At 39.8% G+C, this 23894-nt stretch overlaps 1 protein-coding gene across 1 annotated transcript in view; it reads right to left on the minus strand.

The window, feature by feature from the left end:
- The window catches only part of jak2b (Janus kinase 2b), a 43095-nt gene extending 19437 nt beyond the window's left edge, over positions 1-23658 (minus strand). The window contains exons 1-13 of the mRNA XM_047382122.1: positions 23134-23658; positions 20944-21179; positions 20304-20427; positions 20094-20211; positions 14179-14324; positions 13690-13981; positions 12875-12994; positions 12601-12758; positions 7468-7579; positions 6513-6699; positions 3608-3732; positions 3349-3483; positions 14-101 (exon numbers count right to left, since the gene is read on the minus strand). Of these exons, the coding sequence (XP_047238078.1) occupies positions 14-101; positions 3349-3483; positions 3608-3732; positions 6513-6699; positions 7468-7579; positions 12601-12758; positions 12875-12994; positions 13690-13981; positions 14179-14324; positions 20094-20211; positions 20304-20427; positions 20944-21175 (1837 nt within the window). The 5' untranslated portion in view covers positions 21176-21179; positions 23134-23658. The remainder of the gene's footprint in view (positions 1-13; positions 102-3348; positions 3484-3607; positions 3733-6512; positions 6700-7467; positions 7580-12600; positions 12759-12874; positions 12995-13689; positions 13982-14178; positions 14325-20093; positions 20212-20303; positions 20428-20943; positions 21180-23133) is intronic.
- Positions 23659-23894: the final 236 nt, after the last annotated feature.

The following is a 23894-nucleotide window of genomic DNA, read 5'->3' on the forward strand; positions in this document are numbered from 1 at the left end:
AAATCAGACTTACTCTCTTCTCCACAGACACACACACCATAGTTCAGGATCAGGTGTTTATGGGATAACTGGCTCATCATGCTGGCTGCTTCAAAGAAAGACTGGAAAAACAGAAGGAGACAAAAAAAAAAAAGTTAAAAAATTGAAGTCGATCTAAGACTTAATGGACATGGCTAGCTGAGATTTATCTATTGTAACCATAAGGCAGCGTTTGACACCTTAAATATCACATAACCAGTAACTACTCAAATCCTTTACATGTTTTTATTTAAAAACACACGTTTGTTTTTAACAGTATCAGTATGTATTTTTTAAAACTGTGATGGTAATTTATTTATCTGTCTAACATCTCTGTAGAAGAGCTACTTCATCTTTCACATATAAGAGCAGTGACCTTTGAAAGAGCCATCACTTATGGATTCCATAGCTTCATGTAAAATATACAACACATTAAGCAACAATAACAATAAAACACATCTCATGCTTCCAGCTAAAGAAAGGATATAAACCTGTATCAAAAGGCTTCTAGTTTGGCATATCTAAAATATTAATGTATGCTTTTAGACCCACAGGAACATCTCTGAAGCTCTTTAAACACTGTCTCGATTAGCCTCCAACTTAAAATAAGAGCTTCCCCAGTATGTAGAAACGTACTGTTGGTCAACTTCATACGGATTGTTTCTGTCAATGTGTATCATGATTAGTCGAAGAAATGAAAGCTGTACTGGATAACGGTATTACACACAAAAGCAAAAAACTCAGTTAAATATGGAGCCTTAGTGAAATGAGGCCCAGTTTGATTGAGAATTTTAAAGATGGAACAGAAGAAAGAAAGAAACAACGAACATGCAGAGAGAAATGTAGCTAAACACTTTCAATGAAAATCGTTTTGTGGATTAAATTGTTCTGGTGATAGGTTTGGTCCATCAGCTTGCTAAAACAGGGTTCCTGCTAATTTTACATGTACAAAATTCCCAGGAGTCCAAGGAAAGAAGGAAGGAAGGAAGGGAGACCGCAATGGAAAAAAGTAAGCGTATGAGGAAAAGGAGAAGGAGAAAGTAAGGAAGAAAGGTAAAAAAAACAAGTATGGAAAGAACAATGGATAGATTTAGAGACACGAGGGAGAATGTAAAGGTAAAAGAATGAGGAAGAAAAGTAAAGGAGGAAGGAGGGAAGGGAAGAAGAATGAAAGGATTAAAGTACAGAGGTAAGGAAAGAGAGACAGTAGTAAGAATTAAGAATATGAGCAGAAAAGGAAAAAAGCAAGAAAAGATGGACACAGGAGGATCCTTCCTCACTTAAGCAAGAACATAAGGGAGAAAAGATTAAGTAAAGGAGTAAAGAAATATGAAAAGACAGAAGACACAACATACAGCAGAGCAAAGGATGACTTCAGGAAGGAAGGAAGGATAGACATAAGCACATAAAAGGAGGAAGGAAAGGCAGAAGGACAACATTTAGACCAGGGTCGTAAATTCCAATTCTCGAGAGGTGGTGTCCCCACAACCTATACAGGTCCTTCTCAAAATATTAGCATATTGTGATAAAGTTCATTATTTTCTATAATGTAATGATGAAAATTTAACATTCATATATTTTAGATTCATTGCACACTAACTGAAATATTTCAGGTCTTTTATTGTCTTAATACGGATGATTTTGGCATACAGCTCATGAAAACCCAAAATTCCTATCTCACAAAATTAGCATATTTCATCCGACCAATAAAAGAAAAGTGTTTTTAATACAAAAAAACGTCAACCTTCAAATAATCATGTACAGTTATGCACTCAATACTTGGTCGGGAATCCTTTTGCAGAAATGACTGCTTCAATGCGGCGTGGCATGGAGGCAATCAGCCTGTGGCACTGAGGTCTTATGGAGGCCCAGGATGCTTCGATAGCGGCCTTTAGCTCATCCAGAGTGTTGGGTCTTGAGTCTCTCAACGTTCTCTTCACAATATCCCACAGATTCTCTATGGGGTTCAGGTCAGGAGAGTTGGCAGGCCAATTGAGCACAGTGATACCATGGTCAGTAAACCATTTACCAGTGGTTTTGGCACTGTGAGCAGGTACCAGGTCGTGCTGAAAAATGAAATCTTCATCTCCATGAAGCTTTTCAACAGATGGAAGCATGAAGTGCTCCAAAATCTCCTGATAGCTAGCTGCATTGACCCTGCCCTTGATAAAACACAGTGGACCAACACCAGCAGCTGACACGGCAACCCAGACCATCACTGACTGTGGGTACTTGACACTGGACTTCTGGCATTTTGGCATTTCCTTCTCCCCAGTCTTCCTCCAGACTCTGGCACCTTGATTTCCAAATGACATGCAGAATTTGCTTTCATCCGAAAAAAGTACTTTGGACCACTGAGCAACAGTCCAGTGCTGCTTCTCTGTAGCCCAGGACTGGGGAATGCGGCACCTGTAGCCCATTTCCTGCACACGCCTGTGCACGGTGGCTCTGGATGTTTCTACTCCAGACTCAGTCCACTGCTTCTGCAGGTCCCCCAAGGTCTGGAATCGGCCCTTCTCCACAATCTTCCTCAGGGTCCGGTCACCTCTTCTCGTTGTGCAGCGTTTTCTGCCACACTTTTTCCTTCCCACAGACTTCCCACTGAGGTGCCTTGATACAGCACTCTGGGAACAGCCTATTCGTTCAGAAATTTCTTTCTGTGTCTTACCCTCTTGCTTGAGGGTGTCAATAGTGGCCTTCTGGACAGCAGTCAGGTCGGCAGTCTTACCCATGATTGGGGTTTTGAGTGATGAACCAGGCTGGGAGTTTTAAAGGCCTCAGGAATCTTTTGCAGGTGTTTAGAGTTAACTCGTTGATTCAGATGATTAGGTTCATAGCTCGTTTAGAGACCCTTTTAATGATATGCTAATTTTGTGAGATAGGAATTTTGGGTTTTCATGAGCTGTATGCCAAAATCATCCGTATTAAGACAATAAAAGACCTGAAATATTTCAGTTAGTGTGCAATGAATCTAAAATATATGAATGTTAAATTTTCATCATGACATTATGGAAAATAATGAACTTCATCACAATATGCTAATTTTTTGAGAAGGACCTGTAGATGTGTCCCTGATCCAACATACCTGAATGGCTTCAATACCTCCTCAGCAGATCATCACGTTCTATAGCGTTTGATTCAGGTGTGTTGGACCAGACTAAACGTTGCAGGACACTTGCCTTTGATTGCAAGAAAATGGATTGTCACAAAATTTTTGGAATGGCTGTCAAAGCAAGTGGGTGTGCGCCTAGTTTGTAAAATAAAAAAAAGCAGCTTCTATTATGTTGGCCTTTTAGCTATAACACAATAGACGGCTTTAAAACCACAGACCTCAGCGTAATTCCTATGGGCCAGGTCCAGAACTTTCATCACAACTTCTGTCTCATACATTTGTCCGTAGTCTCCCAGCTCCTTTCGGACCCCTTTGAAGATCTTTGTAAATGTTCCTTGACCAAGACTCTCCAGCTGACAAATAAACATCAATAGTGCATGAAGATGCAGATACACACAAATTTCAGGTTTAATGAGAGTTTATGCAATTAAAAGACAAATGAGGAAGTACAGATCTTAACATGCACAGTAGGCTTACACATTCCAAGTCTTCTTTCCTGATCTTGTGAAACACCATCTGACTAATGTTGTGTCGTTGTAGGGATGGAGATAGGGGCACTTCTGAACCCTTGTTGCTCCTGCAGACAAGGAGGCAGGATTTTTCTGTTTGGAGGAAATAGCAAAGAAAATAAAAAAATATTTTTAAATTGCAGGTTGTTTGAGACAAAAAAAAAAAGTTGTAGTCTAGAGCTGGTCATGAGTCAGAGGTTGGAGGGAAACAGTGTAGACTATTACTCCATTTCTTTCAGCGGAAACCACTTACAGTGAATTTACGAAAGAAAACAGGAAAGAAGGCACTTTCAAAAACGTTCCTGGCTATTGGTGATTTTCCCATGAATTGTGTTTCTCTGCTGCTCACAATAACGTAAAATTGATTTCAAAATGGAGCACTGGATAAACGGTAGCTTGGTCAGATGAATCACTTTTTCTTCTGCACAACAAGGATGGCAGGGTGCCCTGTGCGTCGATTCCCTAGGAAACATTCCATTGTCTGTGCTTTTGGCGGTGGACTGGGATTGGCATGGGCAGCCCAACTGGTCTGCAGCTATCAAGCTCGATATGGGACAACCACTGTGTTTCTGTCACAAACAGCATAGACAAATTCTGTCGTTTGAGGTAGAACAGCAGTAGTAGTAGCAGTCAGTTTTGACCAAACTGTATGGGTCAGCCAGAGGAGAACACTTCGGCCAACCCTGACCCTGTCACTAGTTCTCTACAGGAGTCATTTTTGAAAGACACTGACCACTTTTGACCTGAAACACCCAACGAGAGCTAAATTATTTGTGATGATCTTATTCGGTTGTTTTTGCGTTAGAATTGGGCTCTTGTCATACTGCCTTAAATTCTCAAGCCTGCCCATTTTCCCTGCTTCCAACACATCAACTCTGAGTACAAAACGTTCACTTGCTGCCCAATATATTTCACTCATGCACCGCAATGGAGAGATACTCAGCCTTGTTCAGTTCACCATTAACTGGTCATAATATTATACTTGATCAGCATTTATAAGAGGGCCTTTTTGTTACGCATTATTCTGTGCTTCAATGTAAAAATTACATTCCAATTCTTTAAATGCTTCTTGAACTGGATCACATCGATCCAAAACTGAATCCATAACTTAGCAATTATGCTCTTTTTAGTGCTGACCGACACCCTGCCAAATCAAATTTAGGCTTCGAGAAGACTTTTTGAATATTATTTAGGAAAAGTATTTTTTTTAAAAGACAATTGCCATGATCCAATTTTAAAAAAGGGGGAAAAAAAAGAGCTAATAAAGTTAGTTTTGTACCTAACAACAGAAAACAGGCTAAAGAGCCAACAAAGAAAGCAAAGGGAGAGACTCTGGTGTAAGATGAACTTTGTGCACAGATCCCTGTTTATCTTATGACATTAGAAGAGCATTTCATATCTGTTGTGACTTTCTTTTCTGGAAAGGGAAAAGAAAAACACCAACAATATACATTATGTGACAAAGATTGCTTAATCTTACATGATTTATAATATTTACCTTAAAATATTTAATTATGCAAATCGGAATGAAAGGAACAAAAGGACTCATATATGTTATAAAACTGCTCTATATGTTGGTGGATGGCCCACTAACTTGATCATCCTATCTGGACAATCTTTCTTTCTTTTATGCTTCAGCTCTGCAAATTAAAAACTGCTTAGGAATGACTGGAAAAAATGTAAAAACAGATAACCTAATAACATCTATCCTTTTTGAGGCATCATTTAATGGTACCACACACATCCCATTCTAATTTCTACCGATTTGGGGTTGAGCGATATGTCGATATGAGATCATGAAGTATTAGACTGTAAACAATCTGCCAGAGCAGAAAAATGTAGGATTGCAAATAGGGAACGTTGTACGCATTGCTGTTCTAAGCTCTTGCTTTGATGCATCTGTTTATATTTCTGCCTTCTGCTTTTCTGCCTTTAACTACATAAACTAGTGGTAATACAGCAGAGATGAAATGGTTATGATAGTAGTATAGTATTAGAATAATTGAGGGCTGCAACTAACAATTATGTGGCTAGTCCATTCATCTGTTGAATATTTTTTTTAATTAACCAAATAATAATTGTGGTAAAGAGAGTTGAAAAGAACGGCAAAGCTGTCAATGAACGGGTCGTCTATGTTCCTACCCTCGCCTATGGGCATGAACTTTGGGTCATGACCAAAAGAACGAGATCCCGGATACAAGCGGCTGAAATGAGCTTCCTCTGCAGGGTGGCCGGGCTCTCCCTTAGAAATGAGGCGAGGAGCTCGGCCATCTGGGAAGGATCTGAGTAGAGCTGCTACTCCTCCACATCGAGACGAGTCAGCTGAAGTGGCTTGAGCATCCGTTTCGAATGCCCCCAGGACGCCTCCCTGAGAAGTTCCAGGCAAGTCCCACTGGGAGAAAGCCCACGGGATGGCCCAGGACAAACGGGTCCCCGATAAGTAGCAGACGACAAGTTCGAGTACTATTAATAAGTGGATAGCAAAAGGTGCTTAATAGGAGATATTTCACAGAATTTGAAACAGGTGCAGCTGAAACTATGCCACTTGTTATTCATATTATGTTGAAAATATTTATGGTGAAGGTGAACAGCTAATAGTGCAAGGGTGCACTTTACCTGAGACGTCTTGTCATTGTGTACTTCAAATGTCAGCTGTGTCTGACACAAGTACACAAAGGTGTACAAACTGATTAAAAGCTGTTTAGAAATGTCATTTGGCATAAATGCTCTGTTGCAGGTTTCTTTTATTAGGGTCTGTTTATGCATATGGAAATCATTAATTTAATGATTTCCATGTAAAATCTAGCAATGATACCTTTGCCATATTGCCCAACCTTTACTTCAAAGGTTACTTAAAAATGTAGCGGGTTTACCTTTGGACTGAGGAGGACAGCACTTGCTGAACTGGAAAATGATGTTGTCTGAGCGCACGGTTTCTTTTTGGTAGCAGCTGAGCAGCTCCTGCAGGGTGCTGAAGTTTCGCTTGGTTCCACTGAGGTTAAACTCACCAGTAGCAGACCTAGTGATCTGGCAGTGCTTGTAGTCCACCATATCAAACATCTAGCAGACACAAAGCAGAGCTCAGACAGCGCAGATCCACAGATTTACTGCTTCAGTCAGGGAATCTTCAGGAACACGACATCATTTTAAGGTTCACATCAATTCAATCAATCAGTTTAACAGAGAAAAAAAAAACTATGAAGTTCATAAGAATGTTAGCTGTATATTTTTTTAATCTGTGATTATGCAGGATTTTATGTCATAGTATCAAACAGGATTAAAAAGACAGCTGAAGCAGATGATGATTACAAGACCATCAGCAGGATGGCGATGAACGCAGATGGCCAAAAACGTCTTTGTACTTAAAAAATAGTTGCCATTATTTAGTGTTTCAATCTGCATTAAAAATCTAATGATGCTTTCTGGGCTTCATGTAGAGATTAAAGTAATGAGATGAAAATGTATTTGTTTTACTTAAGTCTAAAATAAAATGTTTGATATAAAGTCTGTTGCTCTAGACTTAAAAAGGTTTCCCAACACGATTATTGCGAAAACCCATTAATTAAGGAGAAAATAATTACAAGAATCTTATTATTGTTGCTCTGCCTTTGCAATGTATTGCATAACAAATGGTTGTTCTGGCATCACTAACAACATAATTCCCACACACTGAGAGCAAACAAGACAGAGGGGGTAGAAGTACAATGGATAAATGACAAAATACACGTCAAAGACAAACAGCTCTAGAACAAATTTTAGGAACACAACGTTTTATTTAATAATTTCACTTTGAGTCATACTGCTGTAGAAAGTAAAACAAAAACTCACCTCCACCGGGAATGTTAGAAAATACTTATTAAAGTCTTTTGGGCTAAATCTCAAAATGTACAATCCCCGCTTGTTTCCACACTTCTGAAGACGGCTGACGGCAAACTCCATCCTGCAAAAAAATAAAAATAAAATAAATCAAAAGCGAAAACTGAAAAAAGGTCTTACCAACTAGCAGAGAATACACCCAGTGATTTTTTGTTTGCTTGATTTGGAAAAGGTTTGAAACATGCAGTGAATGAGAATTTTTAGCTAGGCAATGTTTTTTTTCTGCAGGAAACATTTTTGTTTCATACATCTATGCCTTTTAACATGAAGAAACCCAGCTCAGCAACAAGTCCAGAACATCTCATTGACCGACTATTCCTCTTTTGTGACAGAAAACATCAGAAAATCTTCTCAGAATCTATTCTGCCTAGAGAGAGACATTCCCATAAACTAACCCCATATTATTATACATTCTTTTCTGTAAACTCCACACTGTTAGGTCCCACAGCAAATACCAGATTTTAAAAGACGATTGGAAGCCCTGGAACTTGAAACTTGGGAGCCAGGTTCATGGAAAGTTTAGTGTCTGTTTACATCAGTCACTGATACTTGGGCTATACTGCAACCTGATTTCAACATTTAATCACAATGGCTTATTCCATTTTTAGCTCATATTGTTTTAAATAGGTTAATTTTATTGTACGAGCTTTCTTAAGAGAAACTTATATTTTTCCATCGCTGTATAATCTATGTTATATATTATTCAGGGTTCATTAAAATAAAACAAAAAGGATAAATCAAGTTGCTTTAAACTTCAGCACATCTTGGCGCGCAAGATGGCGCCGCAGATGGTCGCCTCGGCGTGTTGGTGCGCATTGTTTTGTTTTGTTTTGTTTTTTGCTTTAAAACGGTCTTCTGTGATGGTACCCGGAGCTCTCTCACCAGAGAAGAACTCATGAACATCAGGGCTACTACACCAGAGGAGTTATTTCCAACTTTTCTGCCTACTGCTCTGGAATTTTTGGACATTCTGGTCAAAGGTTCCGCTCACCTTTGTTCACGCAGTGAAACGCCGGAAGAGAGGGAAACGGGCTGGGGTGCTGGTACGTCTTCGCCAGCGTGGACTACGAACACCGTTACCTGGAATATTTCTCTCTAACGTGCGCTCACTTCCCAACAAAATTGAGGAACTACAACTGCTGTTGGGGAAAAACAGGGACTTTTATTCATCGGCAGTTTTGTGCTTCACGGAGACGTGGCTGTGTGGATTAATACCGGACTCTGCGCTGCAGCTGGCAGGATTCCAGCTCTACAGAGCGGACAGAGACACGGAACTCTCCGGCAAAGCGAAAGGTGGAGGAATCTGTTTTTACCTCAACAGTGGTTGGTGCAACGACGTGACAGTGATTCAGCAGCACTGTTCTCCAGACCTGGAATCCTTCATCATAAACCCTAACCCTTTCTATTCCCCCCGTGAGTTCGCTTCGTTCATCCTGGTCGGTGTTTACATCCCGCCGCAAGCTAACGTGCAGGTCGCACAGCGCATGCTCGCCGACCAGATACTGAGTGTGGAGCGGACCAACCCGGACTCCTTAGTAATCGTCGCTGGTGACTTTAACAAAGGTAATCTCACCCACGAACTCCCCAAATATAGACAGTTTATAAAATGTCCGACCAGAGAGGACAACATTCTGGATCACTGTTACACCACCATCAGAGACGCTTATCACGCCGTCCCACGTGCTGCACTGGGCCAATCCGACCACATCATGGTCCACCTGATTCCTGCATACAGGCAGAAACTAAAGCTCTGCAAACCTGTTGTGAGGACGACAAGGAAGTGGAGCAGTGAGGCTGTGGAGAATCTCCAGGCGTGTTTAGGCTGCACAGACTGGGTGTATTCAGGACTACTACCAACAGTCTGGACGAGTACACAGAGGCTGTGACTTCCTACATCAGCTTCTGTGAGGACAGCTGTGTACCATCATGCACCAGGGTGAGTTACAACAACGACAAACCCTGGTTCACAGCTAAACTCAGAAGGTTAAGACTGGATAAGGAAAAGGCCTTCAGGAGTGGGGACAAAGACATATACAGAGAGGCGAAGTACAAGTTTGGCAAGGCAGTGAAAGAGGCCAAACGACTGTACTCTGAGAAGCTCCAAAACCAGTTCTCAGCCAACGACTCTGCGTCTGTCTGGAAAGGGCTCAAGCAAATCACCAACTACAAGCCGAAAGCCCCCCACTCCATCAACGACCAACGCCTCGCCAACGACCTGAACGAGTTCTACTGCCGCTTTGAAAGACAAAGGGACAGTCCTGCAACCATCTCCCACGACGCCCCCCAACAGCTGCAGCCACAATCCACCACCCCCACCTCCCCAACCTCAAGAGGGGCCTTGGCACCTCCAACCCCCACCCTGAAGTTCCCCCCCACCAGCCCCCTACCCACGCCGAGGACGGCTCTTTCCATCCAGGAGAGGGACGTCAACAAACTCTTCAGGAGACAGAACCCCCGGAAAGCTGCTGGTCTGGATTCTGTCTCACCAGCCAGCCTGAAGCACTGCGCTGATCAGCTGTCTCCAGTCTTCACAGACATTTTTAACACCTCACTGGAGACATGTCATGTGCCAGCCTGCTTCAAGTCCTCCACCATCGTCCCTGTTCCCAAGAAGCCAAGGACCACAGGGCTTAATGACTTCAGACCCGTCGCCCTGACCTCTGTGGTGATGAAGTCCTTTGAGCGCCTTGTGCTCTCACACCTAAAAGACATCACCGACCCCCTCCTGGACCCCCTGCAGTTTGCCTACAGAGCCAACAGGTCTGTAGACGATGCAATCAACCTAGCCCTTCACTTCATCCTCCGGCACCTGGACTCCACAGGAACCTACGCCAGGATCCTGTTTGTGGATTTCAGCTCTGCCTTCAACACCATCGTCCCAGCTCTGCTACAGGAGAAACTCTCCCAGCTGAGTGTGCCCGACTCCACCTGTAGGTGGATAACTGACTTCCTGTCTGACAGGAAGCAGCGCGTGAGGCTGGGGAAGCACGTCTCTGACTCCCTGACCATCAGCACCGGTTCCCCCCAAGGCTGTGTTCTCTCTCCTCTGCTCTTCTCCCTGTACACCAACAGCTGCACCTCCAGTCACCAGTCTGTCAAGCTTCTGAAGTTTGCGGACGACACCACCCTGATCGGACTCATCTCTGATGGTGACGAGTCCGCGTACAGATGGGAGGCAGACCATCTGTTGGACGGGTGCAGCCAGAACAACCTTGAGCTCAACGCTCTAAAGACAGTGGAGATGGTTGTGGACTTCAGGCAGAACCCAGCCCCACCTGCCCCCATCACCCTCTGTGACTCCACAATTGACACTGTGGAATCTTTCCGCTTCCTGGGAACCATCATCTCCCAGGATCTCAAGTGGGAGCCAAACATCAGCTCCCTCATCAAGAAAGCCCAGCAGAGGATGTTCTTCCTGCGGCAGCTGAAGAAATTCAACCTGCCAAAGACTATGATGGTGCACTTCTACACAGCCATCATTGAGTCCATCCTCACCTCCTCCATCACCATCTGGTACGCCGCTGCTACAGCCAAGGATAAGGGCAGGCTGCAGCGTGTCATTTGGTCTGCTGAGAAGGTGATTGGCTGCAGTCTACTGTCGCTCCAGGAACTGTACACCTCCAGGACCCTGAAGCGGGCAGGGAAGATTCTGGCTGATCCCTCCCACCCCGGTCACAGACTCTTTGAAACTCTCCCCTCTGGCAGGAGGCTGCGGTCCATCCGGACCAAAACCTCACGCCACAAGAACAGTTTTTTCCCATCTGCCACCAGCCTGGTTAACAAAGCCCGGAAACCACCTTGACATTCTCCCTTTCCCCCACACCCCCCCTTTTTTTTGCTGACAGGACACTTGTAACCTGTAACTCTATGCGTTACATTAACGCTCAGCTTGGACTCCTGCTGTACTTGCACTGTCATACTTGCACAATGATTACCTGCACTGTTGTATTGCTCTTGCATCTTATACTGCTCTATACTTACTCTCACTCACTTAAAACTGTGCACATATATTTATATTATATTGTAGATATGTTTATACTGTTTAATTTGTATTGTATTGCACCGACTACGCCAAAACAAATTCCTTGTATGTCCAAAAACGTACTTGGCAATAAAGCCTTTCTGATTCTGATTCTAAGGGATATAAGGCTGTATGTGGGATCACCCCATTATTCAAAAGAGAGTAACTGTATTATTCATACTTCTTGAGCTTTTTCAAATTTTGTCACATTGCAACCAAGTGCATCAGTGTATATTATTGGTATTGTGTGTATTCGACCAACACTTGTCAGATGAGACAAAAATGTAACATTTGCAAAACAATATCTGTGGCAAAAAATAACACTGCACTCCACCCTGAATACACCGGCCCCACCGTGATGCATGGCGGCGGCAGCATCATGCAGTGGGGACGGCTCTGGAACAGGGAAGGTGGTCGAAGTTGATGGAAAGATGGATAAATCTTTCTAATCCTAGAAAAAAAACTTTTCAACGCTGCAAAAGACTTGAGACTGAAGTGGAGGTTCTTCTTACAGCAAGACCAGAGACTTAACATACATCCAGAGGTACTCTGGAAAGGTTCAAGTCAAAGCATATTTATGTTTTGGAAAGGCTTAGTAAAAGTACAGACTTCATTTCAATAAATGGACTTGAAAATTGCTGTTCACATCCAATCGGACTGAGCGTTAGCTGTTCTGCAAAGTCGGATGAGCAAAAGAAAATCTGACTACCCAAAAGGTCTTGAAGCTGTAATTGCAGTAAAAGATGGTCCTACAAAGATCTGACGCACAGAAACTTAATCCAAATCCATGCTACAGCTTTCAAATTTTGTAAAAATAAAAATGTTGAAAACCATGTATAATTTTTCTTTCACTTCAGAATTACACCCAATGGGTCTAACTCATATCATAATACAATAAAATTTGTAGCTTTTACATGAAAAAATACGAAAATGTTAAAAAGCTCTAAATATTTGTGCCTTGCAAACGCAAAATTAGCAGATAGGTTGTAGGTGTTTGTTTAAAACAATAACTGCTATATCTGAATACATATTACATATATCAACTGCTGAAACATAATACTTACGAAATGGGGCCATGGCAATGACAAGATATGGCCTCAACAAGCCTGGGAGGTGCCACCTCCTTACAAAGGTAGTGATGTGCATCTGTGGTCAGTCGATAGTAACCGTCAATGAGAGACGCAAAGGAGAGGGCTTCAAACAGATTTGGAAACTCCAGCTCCTGAAAAAAAAAAAAAAGCCCAGGACAGTCAACATCTACTTGATTCTGTGAGACATCATGAAATCCAGCTAAGGTTTCACTCTCGAAGACACAACAGATTTATGTAGAGAAATTACCAGATTCTTCCCATCTTGCTTATTGATGGTGACCAACCGGCTCTCTGTCGCGCCATCTTTGCTGGCCTGTTTGATGCTGATGTCAGTGATATCAGGGAAGTCGCATAATGTCTGCAGCTCCTAAACAAACAACATAAAGACACTATTACAGAAAACAACAGACATTATGAAATAAAGACATCTTTCAGAGTAATTTAGCCGTTTGTTTGGTCTTCATGTTATTTTTTTTATTGATATATGACAGTATCTTTCTGGGTTTTAACACAGGTATTTATTTGTATATTTTAAAGCGCCTTGTAAAAGTATTCAACTTTTTAACACATCTTGTCAAGTTACAACCACATATTTCAATGTAGTACTTTATATGCAATTTACAAGATTGGCTAATGCAAACTACTGCAATTCACATTATGAATCGAGGGGGAAAAAAATACATATTTTTTAAAAGTATTTTCAACAAAACAAAGGTCTGGAACAATTGTGGTGGGCCTTTTTATCCAGCACTGCTTAGTAATTCTTTTGTAGAACCACCTTTTGCAGCAATTACAGCTTCAAGTCTTTTTAGATATGGCTCAACCAGTTTACAAACCTAAAGACTGAAACCTTTGGGTGTTCTTCGTGATCCATGACATGTAAATACACTGAGGTTTGCAGATGTAACATGACAAAATGTGAAAAAGTTTAAGGGGTATGAATACTTTTCCAAGGTACTGCGTTTGTATATTCATGACAAAGTCAATACAGGCCTCTTCGTGTTCCATTCAAGTTATTCTGCACCGTGAATTAGAAAAAGAAACCTAATGGTGGGTACAAACCTCATCAGAATCTTTTAATTTCTCTCGACACCACTGTATCCCAGTGTCTGCTGCAACCAGAATGATGAGCTGTCCGCTAGCTGGTTCTTTAACCTCAAAGGTTTCTGTGTAGAAGGCTTTCTCCAGTGACTCGATGCTGATAAGGTACTTGAGCTTCAGATCGCGGACCGTGGTCCGACACTGACTGAACTGCTGGATGAAGCGCTTAAAGCGGAAGCGGATCCTCTTACGGGTTAAAAAACTACAATCCTGGATCTGATTTCTCATATCCTTCGGTAAGAAGGACTTGTAACTAGAAGAGATTCAACAGATTTGAATCAACGTTTGTCTTAAACTCTTAAAATTCAAAATGTATAAAGGACATTGTAACCAAAGAAAAATACACAATGAATGGAAAAGGTGTTTCCATGCAGGTTTGCATTACAATTGGAAAATAAAATGTTTCATAAAGAGAAGGAAATCAAGAGCAGCTTTTTGTTTTTGAAGTACCTTGTATGGTGGTAGATGTCTAAAGGGGACATCTGTCTTTCCTTAGCTGTCCTCGTCATGTCCAGCACAGCCATACCAAGGCACTCTTCCTGTGACTCATGAGAGCTGGAAATCTTCACCACTCCATTGACAAAGTCATTCCTCCACTGCACACAGTAGTGACAGAGAAACACAGCTAAACGCTTCTCCTTGTACTTAATGCATGTTACAGTGAACAGGCCTACCAAAATATTAATTCATTCTGTATATTTTCATTGGCAAAATACCTAAAATTTGACTAAACAAAAAACTGTAATGTCTTTCTGCTTTGAGATTTACACTTTCATTAGTGTCTTATCACAGATATTGTCAAAATGTTTCGATCTATAATTCACAGTTCTATAATTTCACAAAGCCCAAAACAACCATAGTTTTACAGTAAACATACTATAGATCCCAAATAATGAGTAGGGTATCCAGCTCCCGTAAAAAAATTAAATGTAACATTTCTATCTCAAGAACAAGGTTGTACTGTAAAATTTGCTTCTGGGAAACATCTGAAGACTTGACCAAGTTACCACCTCTTTAACTTCAAATACTTTTTACAATAAACTAATCAAGTGGAAGGATAAATATATTACAAGCATGCACGGTAATGCATGGTAGTTCAAACTAACATAATTGCAGTCCAGGTAGTTTTTCGCAATAAGCATAATGCATACAGCGATATCACAATAATGATAAATTTGCCAAATGTTGTATAGTTCTAGGTATTTCTGCGCTCCATTACTGTTGTTACTGAGTGGAAACCTGCTGCTGGCAGGGAGGGAGATAACCAGAGGAAAGAACCTGCAGATTAATGCATTCAAACTTTTCTCTTCAACCATTCTGCAGGCAAATCTAGCTTAGTGTGTTTAATCTAGTGCTGCAACTGACAATTATTTTGCTAATTGGTTAATGTGTCGACAATTTGTTTTTGAATAATCAATTAATAATCGGATAGCAAAAGATGATAGGATAATTGTTACAGAAAATGAACCAGGTGAAGCTAAAGCTATGCCACTTGAGGAGTTTTGGATAGAGCATATTTACAGACAAATAAGATTTTTCATTTTAAATGCAAAATGGTTATATTTTTCACACAATATCGGCCTAATTACTGCTCTGAGTGGGTTGTTCTTTCACCAAATGGCATGTTTTAGAGTCTGTATATTCAAGTTAACTGTTATTAAATTAGTTGACGGTTATTTTAGTAATTGATTAATCATGATTCATCTGATTAATTGTTTCAGTATTAGTTTAATCATGATTTTAGCAAACAGGATCACCAACACTGCAGTGTACTGAAAATGGCTCCAATTAAAACATCCTTATTGCCCCCATTTCAGTCAGAATTTCACTCAGTGCTTTCTGAAAACTACACCATGAAAATATATAAATGAGAGCAGCTTTACTGAGAATTTGGCCATATTAGCAGACGAGAAAGAAAGAGAACGCATAAGTAAATAAGAAAAAATTTTAATACATTTGATAAAATTGGCAAACACCAGGCTGCCAACACCATGAGATGAAATATTCAATAGGCTACAAGAGTTTATTTCTTGTAATCTTTGTGATTATAGCTTACAGACAATGAAAATCTGAAACTCAGTGTCTTGGCAAACTATAATATTGCAATAAAGTTAAATATTGGAAACTCATTCTGCACCCTTATCAGGTAGTTCACTCAAAACACCTGCAAATGTTTCCTGAGCCTCTAAATGATCTCTTAGTTTGAGTCAGTAGGCTATACAATCATGGGGGAGACTGCTGACTTGAGAGAGGTCCAGTCAGGCATTACTAAATAAGCTGATTATTTACAGAGTGTTGGATCTAAGCATATTCATAGTTGAGTGGAAGGAAAAAATGTGGTAGGCACAGCTGCACCAGTATCAGGGATAACAGCAGCCTCGAGAGGATTGTCAAGCAAAATCCTTTCAAGAACTTGGGGGAATCCTATACATGGGCTACAAGCGTCTTAACTAGGCTAAGGAGAGAAAGAACTGGACTGATGCTCAGAAGTCCAAAGTTCTCTTTTCAGATGAAAGTAGAGTTTGAATTTCATTTGGAAATCAATGTCCCAGAGTCTGAAGGAAGAGCAGCGAGGTGCAGAATCCACATTATTTGAAGTCCAGTGTAACGTTTCTACAGTCGGTGATAAATTGAAGTACCATGTCACCTACTGATGTTGGTCCACCGTGTTTTCTAAAGTCCACAGTCACAACAGCAATCTACCAGGAGATATTAAAGAAGTTCATGCTTCCTTCTGCTAAAAAGCTTTATGGATATGCTCATTTCATTTTCCAGCAGGACTTGGGACTTGCCAACTATGACAAAGGTACCAAAAGCTGGTTCAATGACCATGGTGTTACTGTGCTTGATTGACCAGCAAACTGGCCTAACTTTAACCCCATAAAGAATCTTTGGAGAATTATCAAGAGGAGGTTGAGAGACATCAGACCCAACAGGACAGAAGACCTGAAGGCAGCTATCAAAGCAACAGTGATTTTAGGTGAACTATTAATATTAATTTATTTAGGTTCACCCTGTGTGAACTGAACGTGGTACTAGTTCTTGTTAAGGGTGAACTTTCTCGTTTAGGGTGCTTGGAGTTCTCCATTTACTGTATATAAAAACAATGTAAAAGTCCTGCGCTTTATAGGCAAATCTATTTCTGTTAAAAATCCAAAAACTGTATGCTGTAGAAAGGAAACACTCTGTGAGCATTCATCTTTTCCCCCTATAATTATTCTGACCTGGACAAATTATAACAAATTTTACACTTTTGAATACTGTGCAAGTAATTTTGTATATAAAGAAGATTTAATTGAATTCACAAGTAACCAAAATGTATCAAAATCAAAACCAGGACTGCATAAAATATTTGTCACATTTGGCTTCCACATAAGCTGATGCTATTATTATGGTTACAGCAACTGCTGTTGACTGAAGCTATGTAAAGTGTGATGAATTTGGATATTTAATGTCTTTATTTGATAATCAGTTCTACCACCATGTTGGGTTTTTACTCAAGCTCTTATTTATTCATGAACATTTCTACCAAGTCCTTAAAACGATTTCTCTGCAGCCTTTTAAGACCTTTTTGACCTCAGGAGAGAATAAATGACTGTTGGTAGGAGGAACATCATGACGTGCTTGCAGTCACTACAACACACTTTATTTTTATGTTTCCCCTGCAGGCCCACATGAAGCTGTAGGTTGGATGCTAACCACACCTCACCAATGAACGAGCCTTCTATCAGTTTAGGTGACGACACATTTGCAACTCTTGTTTCAGCTTTAATAGGCCATTGTGAACACTAAACAGACCAGAATTAAAGGGTAATGGATTCTCCATCCCTGTCTCAGTTTTCACACCTACACTGGTCTTGATTTCAGACTGAGGGTGTAACTCCTAACACAAGGATAATAAACCAATTGATTAAAATATTTTTGCAGGGAATGTGGAGTGTTTTTTTTTTTAAAGAAACAGTTATAATTAATAAAAGCTCCTGCTTTCATTTATGCTTGTTTGTTTTTCTTTTTAAGTTCAAATGCAAACACAAACCTTTTGTAACGAGTATAAACTTGCTTTCATCACAAACAAGGAAGCTTAGCCCCTACTTAGGTTGAAAGAAATAAATTTATTCATGTTTATTTTAAATAAAATCTCTTATTTTAATCAGATTACAGTGTAATTTGTTCCTATAACATTCAAATATAAATTTATTCAGTCAGGATGCTGGTGTGTAAAAATGCCTTTTGTAAGAAATAAAAGGTTTAGCACAAGAAACCAAACGACTGCCTTTGTTTCAATCTGCTGTATCCACAAAGTAATAATTACATCACAACCTCCAAAAAATATCTTTACTTTTAGACTCTCATGGTAGCTTTCCACAGACTTAAATCCACATAATTCAGCCCATAAGGAGGTCAGCTTTAGTCCATTTTTTGAACATCTGCACTTAATGGCTGTTTTTTATTGAAATATTGCCATTTTTGTTATGTTTTGCACATTATAACGGTAGCCTGAGAGAAAACGACAAATATTCTGCCAACAGAGACTAACTGAGTTAAAGAAAAATCCATTCCACAACATCACACACTCCTAACGTTTATGCAGAGGTCAACTTTAGTGTTATTGGTGGCTTGAACCAAACTATAAAGATGTTTACCTGCGAACCAGACATTAATTTTTTTCCAAGCCGACCAAACAGTTCTGGTGAGAAAGTGCTCTCAGCTCATTTGCTGTGTTGATGCTTTGAAAAAAATACCAGCGATTGTCGCATTGCTTAAGGCAAAATGCCTCACTAGTAATATTTTGGCCAAGTAGAAGTAGATCTTCACCTACAAAACTTACAGTTCAATAAATCTGACATGGTGGTAGCTAGTTCAACAGAGAGAAATATGCCCTTTCTGAACAGCATGCATCAAGGCTAGGTTTTAAGTCTCTTTAGTCTTAGCTGCAGCCAGAAAGAGTAGGGGCAACAGGCGGCGGATGGGGAATTACCTCCCACAGTGTTCATTCTGCGTGTTGTACACACAGAAAAACACCCATGTCGTTGCATAGGTCAAAGACATGTGAAGAAACAAACACGCTCAACTGATTTTTGTCCCATGGGCAACCAAGCGGATCATATTCAGGACCCCAGGTTTGTAAAGTCAGTATTCAAAATCTGCCAGTCTTACCTTGTTTAATAAGCCAAACACATTTTTACCCCTCCTGTTCATTAAATGTACCAAAGCAAAAAAACGTTTTTCTTCTTTCTGTATAAATGTATTAACAAACAGCCTTTTCTTTGAAGCTAAGTTTAGTAAAACTGTCAGGGATATATGCTCTGATGCAAAAATGGGTTTAAATTAGTGGATTGGATTTAAAACTACTACTTGTATCAGAGAATGTTGTTTATATTATGGTTTATGTTGTTACGTTTGTCTCTGTGCCTAGCTCTCTTTAGAAAAAAAAAAAAAGATTTTAATCTTAACGATGATTTTCCTGGGTAAACAAAGTATAAACAAAGTTGTTCAATTAAAAACAACATTTCCACAAGTGAGTCTGTATGTGTTATCGCCAGAGAATCAGAACCCACAGGTCAGCTATCAAACTAAAAAAAAAAAAAAATGGCATTGGCCAGTAAAGGTTCTGCTGGTTTATCTTTAAAGTGCATATTATACTCGGGCAAAAATGTTTGTTTTGACACCTGCAATTTATGATAATGAAATCTATATTTTAGGGAACCTGAGCATAAGGTCTCACAACCTAATGCCAAAGCAAAGTTACATTTGATGCGTGTAAGATCAAGCCTTGAGAGGCTTCCTGCTCTGCTTCATCATTTACCGACACTCCCTGGAAATAACTGTTTGCCCAATTCCTGTATGAGCTAAATGTCTTAATTGTCTCAAACAAAAACAGGAAACAGTGACGTATTTGGACAATGGCCAAACAAAGTAAGTTTAGAATACAACAAACAGTTGAGATTTGACTGTAATGTGTTCAGCTTTTGGACCAACTAAGGTACTTTTTCCAAGAAAGTATCAACAATTATTGTAGAAGCTGAGGTTCCTGAGTCCAAGTCAAGTAACAGATAATTCTCTAGTTTAAATTTTATACAGCCCAAAGGGTTGCAACACCGTAGAATCCAAAAGCAAAGAAGCAAACCAAATGTTTTTACTGTATTAACTGGATACTTATCTGCTAAACTAAATGTAAAGCTGTGAAGCAACTATTGTTACCGATGACATTTTGAATAAGTTGTACTGCTTGTTTTTTCAAGCTAAATCTACAATCCTGGACTATAGGACAACATTCCATGCTCCTGCATATATTTGTTTAACTTGTATAGAAAGCACTCGTTTAACAGTTTATGTAATATAAATTGTTCTACAGAGGCACTTACCTGAGAAAAGAGGTAGGACATTACATAATCATCAAGGACAGGACTTTCTGACCCCTTTTTGACCCCATATCGATATGCCCGTGATACACCACTACAGTACCAGCCAGGGAAGTAGTACCTGCAGTGAGCAATACAATTATGAGACAATGATAGTCAGGGAACATGGAAAAACTATTACAAGGACAAGCGAATGTAAATAAAGTGTGCTACCGTATTCTGAAAAACAGATCTTCAGAGGACGACTCATCAAGCTGGAAGATGTGGTTTGGAGCAAACCACATGTTGTCTCTCGCGCGATAAAGGCTAAAAAGGCTGTAGTACAGAGGTGATATACCTGGAGTGTTGAAAAAAACCAAAAAAAAAACAGGAAACCACAACATTTATTGGTAAAACTGTACAACAATTCATAATGTAAGATCAAATAATCAAGCAGACCACAGCTTCTGTAGGGGTCCAATTCAATGAGATGCTTTGAGTCAAACTGGAATATTCGTCCAGACATGCAGAAGAAAACTCTTTGTTTTAAGTACCAATACAGGTGAAAAAACGGTCAGTAACGATTATCTAAAATGTCAGGTGTGTTTTGGTTTATCCTTAAACACATGAGATGCAGGTAAACTAAGTCCCTGTCCCCCAACCCCCCCAGGACAGCCCTACAATGGAGAAGTAGTGCCACATTTGCACTTCTACAAAAAAACAACAAGAAAAGCTAAGCTTCCATATTTTTGTATATACTTAAACAGACTTAAGACAATATCTGAGCAAAAAAATTAATTTCATGTACTGAAAGTTACAAAACTCTTCACAAATTGAATGCTTTATGCGGGTCCACACAGTTTGGAGTACTCACAGCACGCCTTGGCTGTATCTATACACAGCTCCTCAGCCACATACTCCCCAGGTGGGTAGCTGAGAAAGCTGCTGTCGGCTGCCCCCTGGCTACTGTGGTAGAAATGAAGCCTTAGAACAGGAGCAGCTGGTCTTGCGTCTGAAGATTCTCGATGGGCAGTCCCGTTTTGGTGCACCGTGGGGCATGCGTCGGTCACAGTGCCCATAGCTAACAGAGAAGCCATCAGCAGCATGCACCTAAACGGTGATAAGAAAACGAGACTGGATTGATAACTGCCACTTGGCCTACATATTAATTTAATATCATGTAGAGGCTACATGATATGAAATGTTGCAATGCTGGAAAATGTTGCATAAAGCTGCAGCACAGAGAAACCATTGCCTAGAAAAAGGTTATACAATCTGTAAATCTAATACCATGAGTGACAGTTATGAAACACAGTCATGGGTTTTTTTTCTAAGTGGAGCATTGAGATTTTTATCCCACCATTTTATCATTTTGTGAAATTCTGAATACATATTTTTTTTTCAATAATTAATTATTTTATTGTACTGGATTATCCATAACATCTGTGAAAAACATCTGACCTTGCTTCAAATTTTCTGAATAATTAAATGGTGCTGCTCATTACATGAGACTAAGATGAAGAATGAATCAGTGTTTAGATGTTTCCCATTTTATCCTAAACCCAATTTTTACTAGAGAATGTGGAGAAAACATGAAACAAAAGTAGACTTTGGAAATCTGCTTCTTTTGCAGACAAGGTTTTGGGTCAAGGAACAAATGAAAGATGGATTTTCCAACACGTAAGCCAAATACTGCGAAAGATCTGCACATATTTTGTTGTATCTGCTTAAACTGTACATATATATGATAAGGAGTCATCTTTACAATCTCTGTTAGTGTTATAAACTCCCTTCATGTGCATACATTAAAACAAAACACAAAAAAAAAATTGTTTTATTTGAATGGGGAGAGATAACCTTAATCAGTTCAGTTTCATTTTGTAAACCTGATCAACAGAATAAAGCTCTGTATGTTCCAGTAAAAATGGTACATTTCTTTTTAAAGAGAAGCCAAAACCGAGCACTTTTGTTATTAAAGTCACCAACAAGTGCATAGATAATCTTAAAAAGAAAACAAGGCCACTAAAACAAAGAAGCATTTCCATATTACGTGTACTTCACAAGTCTTAAGATTTGTCTTACACACATTGTAACTACATTTTTCACAGAAGTATAAAAAGAGGATATGTTAACTAATGGATTAGATAATAGTCTGCTGTTCTACTAAGAACTGACCAAAATAACAGCATGCACTATGCATAACTGCCTAGTAAAACACCACCAATATTAAAAGGACAAGGTTTTGCATTTTTAAATCAAAAAATAGACTCAAAAGCAAATCAGAAATCCAAACAAAAAAAAAAACTTAGGATGGAAAGTTTGTGTAAATCTGAGGTTCTTTCTGATTGAATGGTTTCATTATTCTATTCAATTTCAAAGGCCAGGTCTTTTAAGTTAATTTCAAAATAAATACTACTGAAAACAAATACAAAAAAAAAAAAAAATCATTTAAAACGAATCCAATACTTTCATTTCGTATTGGTTGTGACAAAAGTATAGTTCAGGATCTCAATTCTAATATGTGTGACATTCAAATGCCAAATATTTTCCCAAAACAACTGCTCCAATCATTACATGCAGCTTAAATAAAATGCTTCTCCAGTAATGCATTTTAATCACAACATATCAGACAAGATATGCCTAAACACAACTAATGGATTTAATATATACTTTCCATCCTGAAAGTTGTGCTACAAGCCGGCTATTTTATCGCTGCAATGCTTTAAAGTAACAGGTAATATACCTTTTCAACACTTAAGTATTTTCTAGAGGCTACCTGTTGATATAGCAGACTTAAAGCTGCCTTCAGAACGATAATGACGCTTAAACACAGCAGACCAGTAATAGAATAAAAACTTGCTTTAAAACTCATCAAGGCCGTGATCTTTGCTGACTCCAACTTGTCGCTAGCAACCTCATTCAGCCACCGTTAAATGCTACTGTTAATTATATATGTAAATAAATTGCAGCTCTAATCGATCCGTGAGGTTCAGAGTTATACACGTTTAAGAATAAACAACAATGAAGCTGCCAAAGTAATATTAATGAGTGAGTGTACCCTTACCCTGGTGGATAGCCAGACGTGCAGCTATTAGCCGTCTGCTAACTTCCAAGGCCAGCAGCGAAGCCTGGACAAGAGAGCTTCACAGCAGCGCCGAGATACCGCTGCTTTCTGTTGTCGCTCACCGGATAAACTCGCTGATTTAGTTACGGTCTGAATCCTTGCAGAACGATTAGTAAATCCATCTCTCAAACGGCTCGCCAGCTGACTACAGCTGACTGAAGCTACCTCTGGTCAGCCTAGCTTTAGCCATCTCACCCTTACAGGGGAACTTCAAACGTTTATCTCGTCAATCTTCTAATTTAAGCTAATGCTAACTAACACCGGGCTTGTTCATAAACTGCAGCGGTCACGCGAAATCCGTTTGCCAGCAGACATCTTCTTAAGCTCGAACAGTGCTTGTACATATAACTACATAACTGCAATATTTCCGAAAAGGCAGCTCGAACTATGACACTACCTACTTAGTCAGCGACTGCTCTGGGCAATCCCGAGCTCCAACTGAGTCAACAAACCTGCCTCACCTACCATACTGCCTGGTGCGTTTGAAGACGGTGGGAATTCTAAACAAAAAAGAAAACTCCGCTTGGATGAGTCCAAACATCAATGCCCTAATAACCCTAACCCAAAAACACACGTCTATGTACGCAAACACTTATACCAAAGAACAATTTAGAGAGAATTAATGAAACTAACAGGCATGTTTTTGGAGTGTGGGAGGAAGCTGGAATACCCAGAGAACCCAAGCACGAACAGGGAGTACA

Source organism: Girardinichthys multiradiatus, chromosome 12 (assembly GCF_021462225.1).
Source record: "Girardinichthys multiradiatus isolate DD_20200921_A chromosome 12, DD_fGirMul_XY1, whole genome shotgun sequence".
Lineage (NCBI taxonomy): Eukaryota > Metazoa > Chordata > Actinopteri > Cyprinodontiformes > Goodeidae > Girardinichthys > Girardinichthys multiradiatus.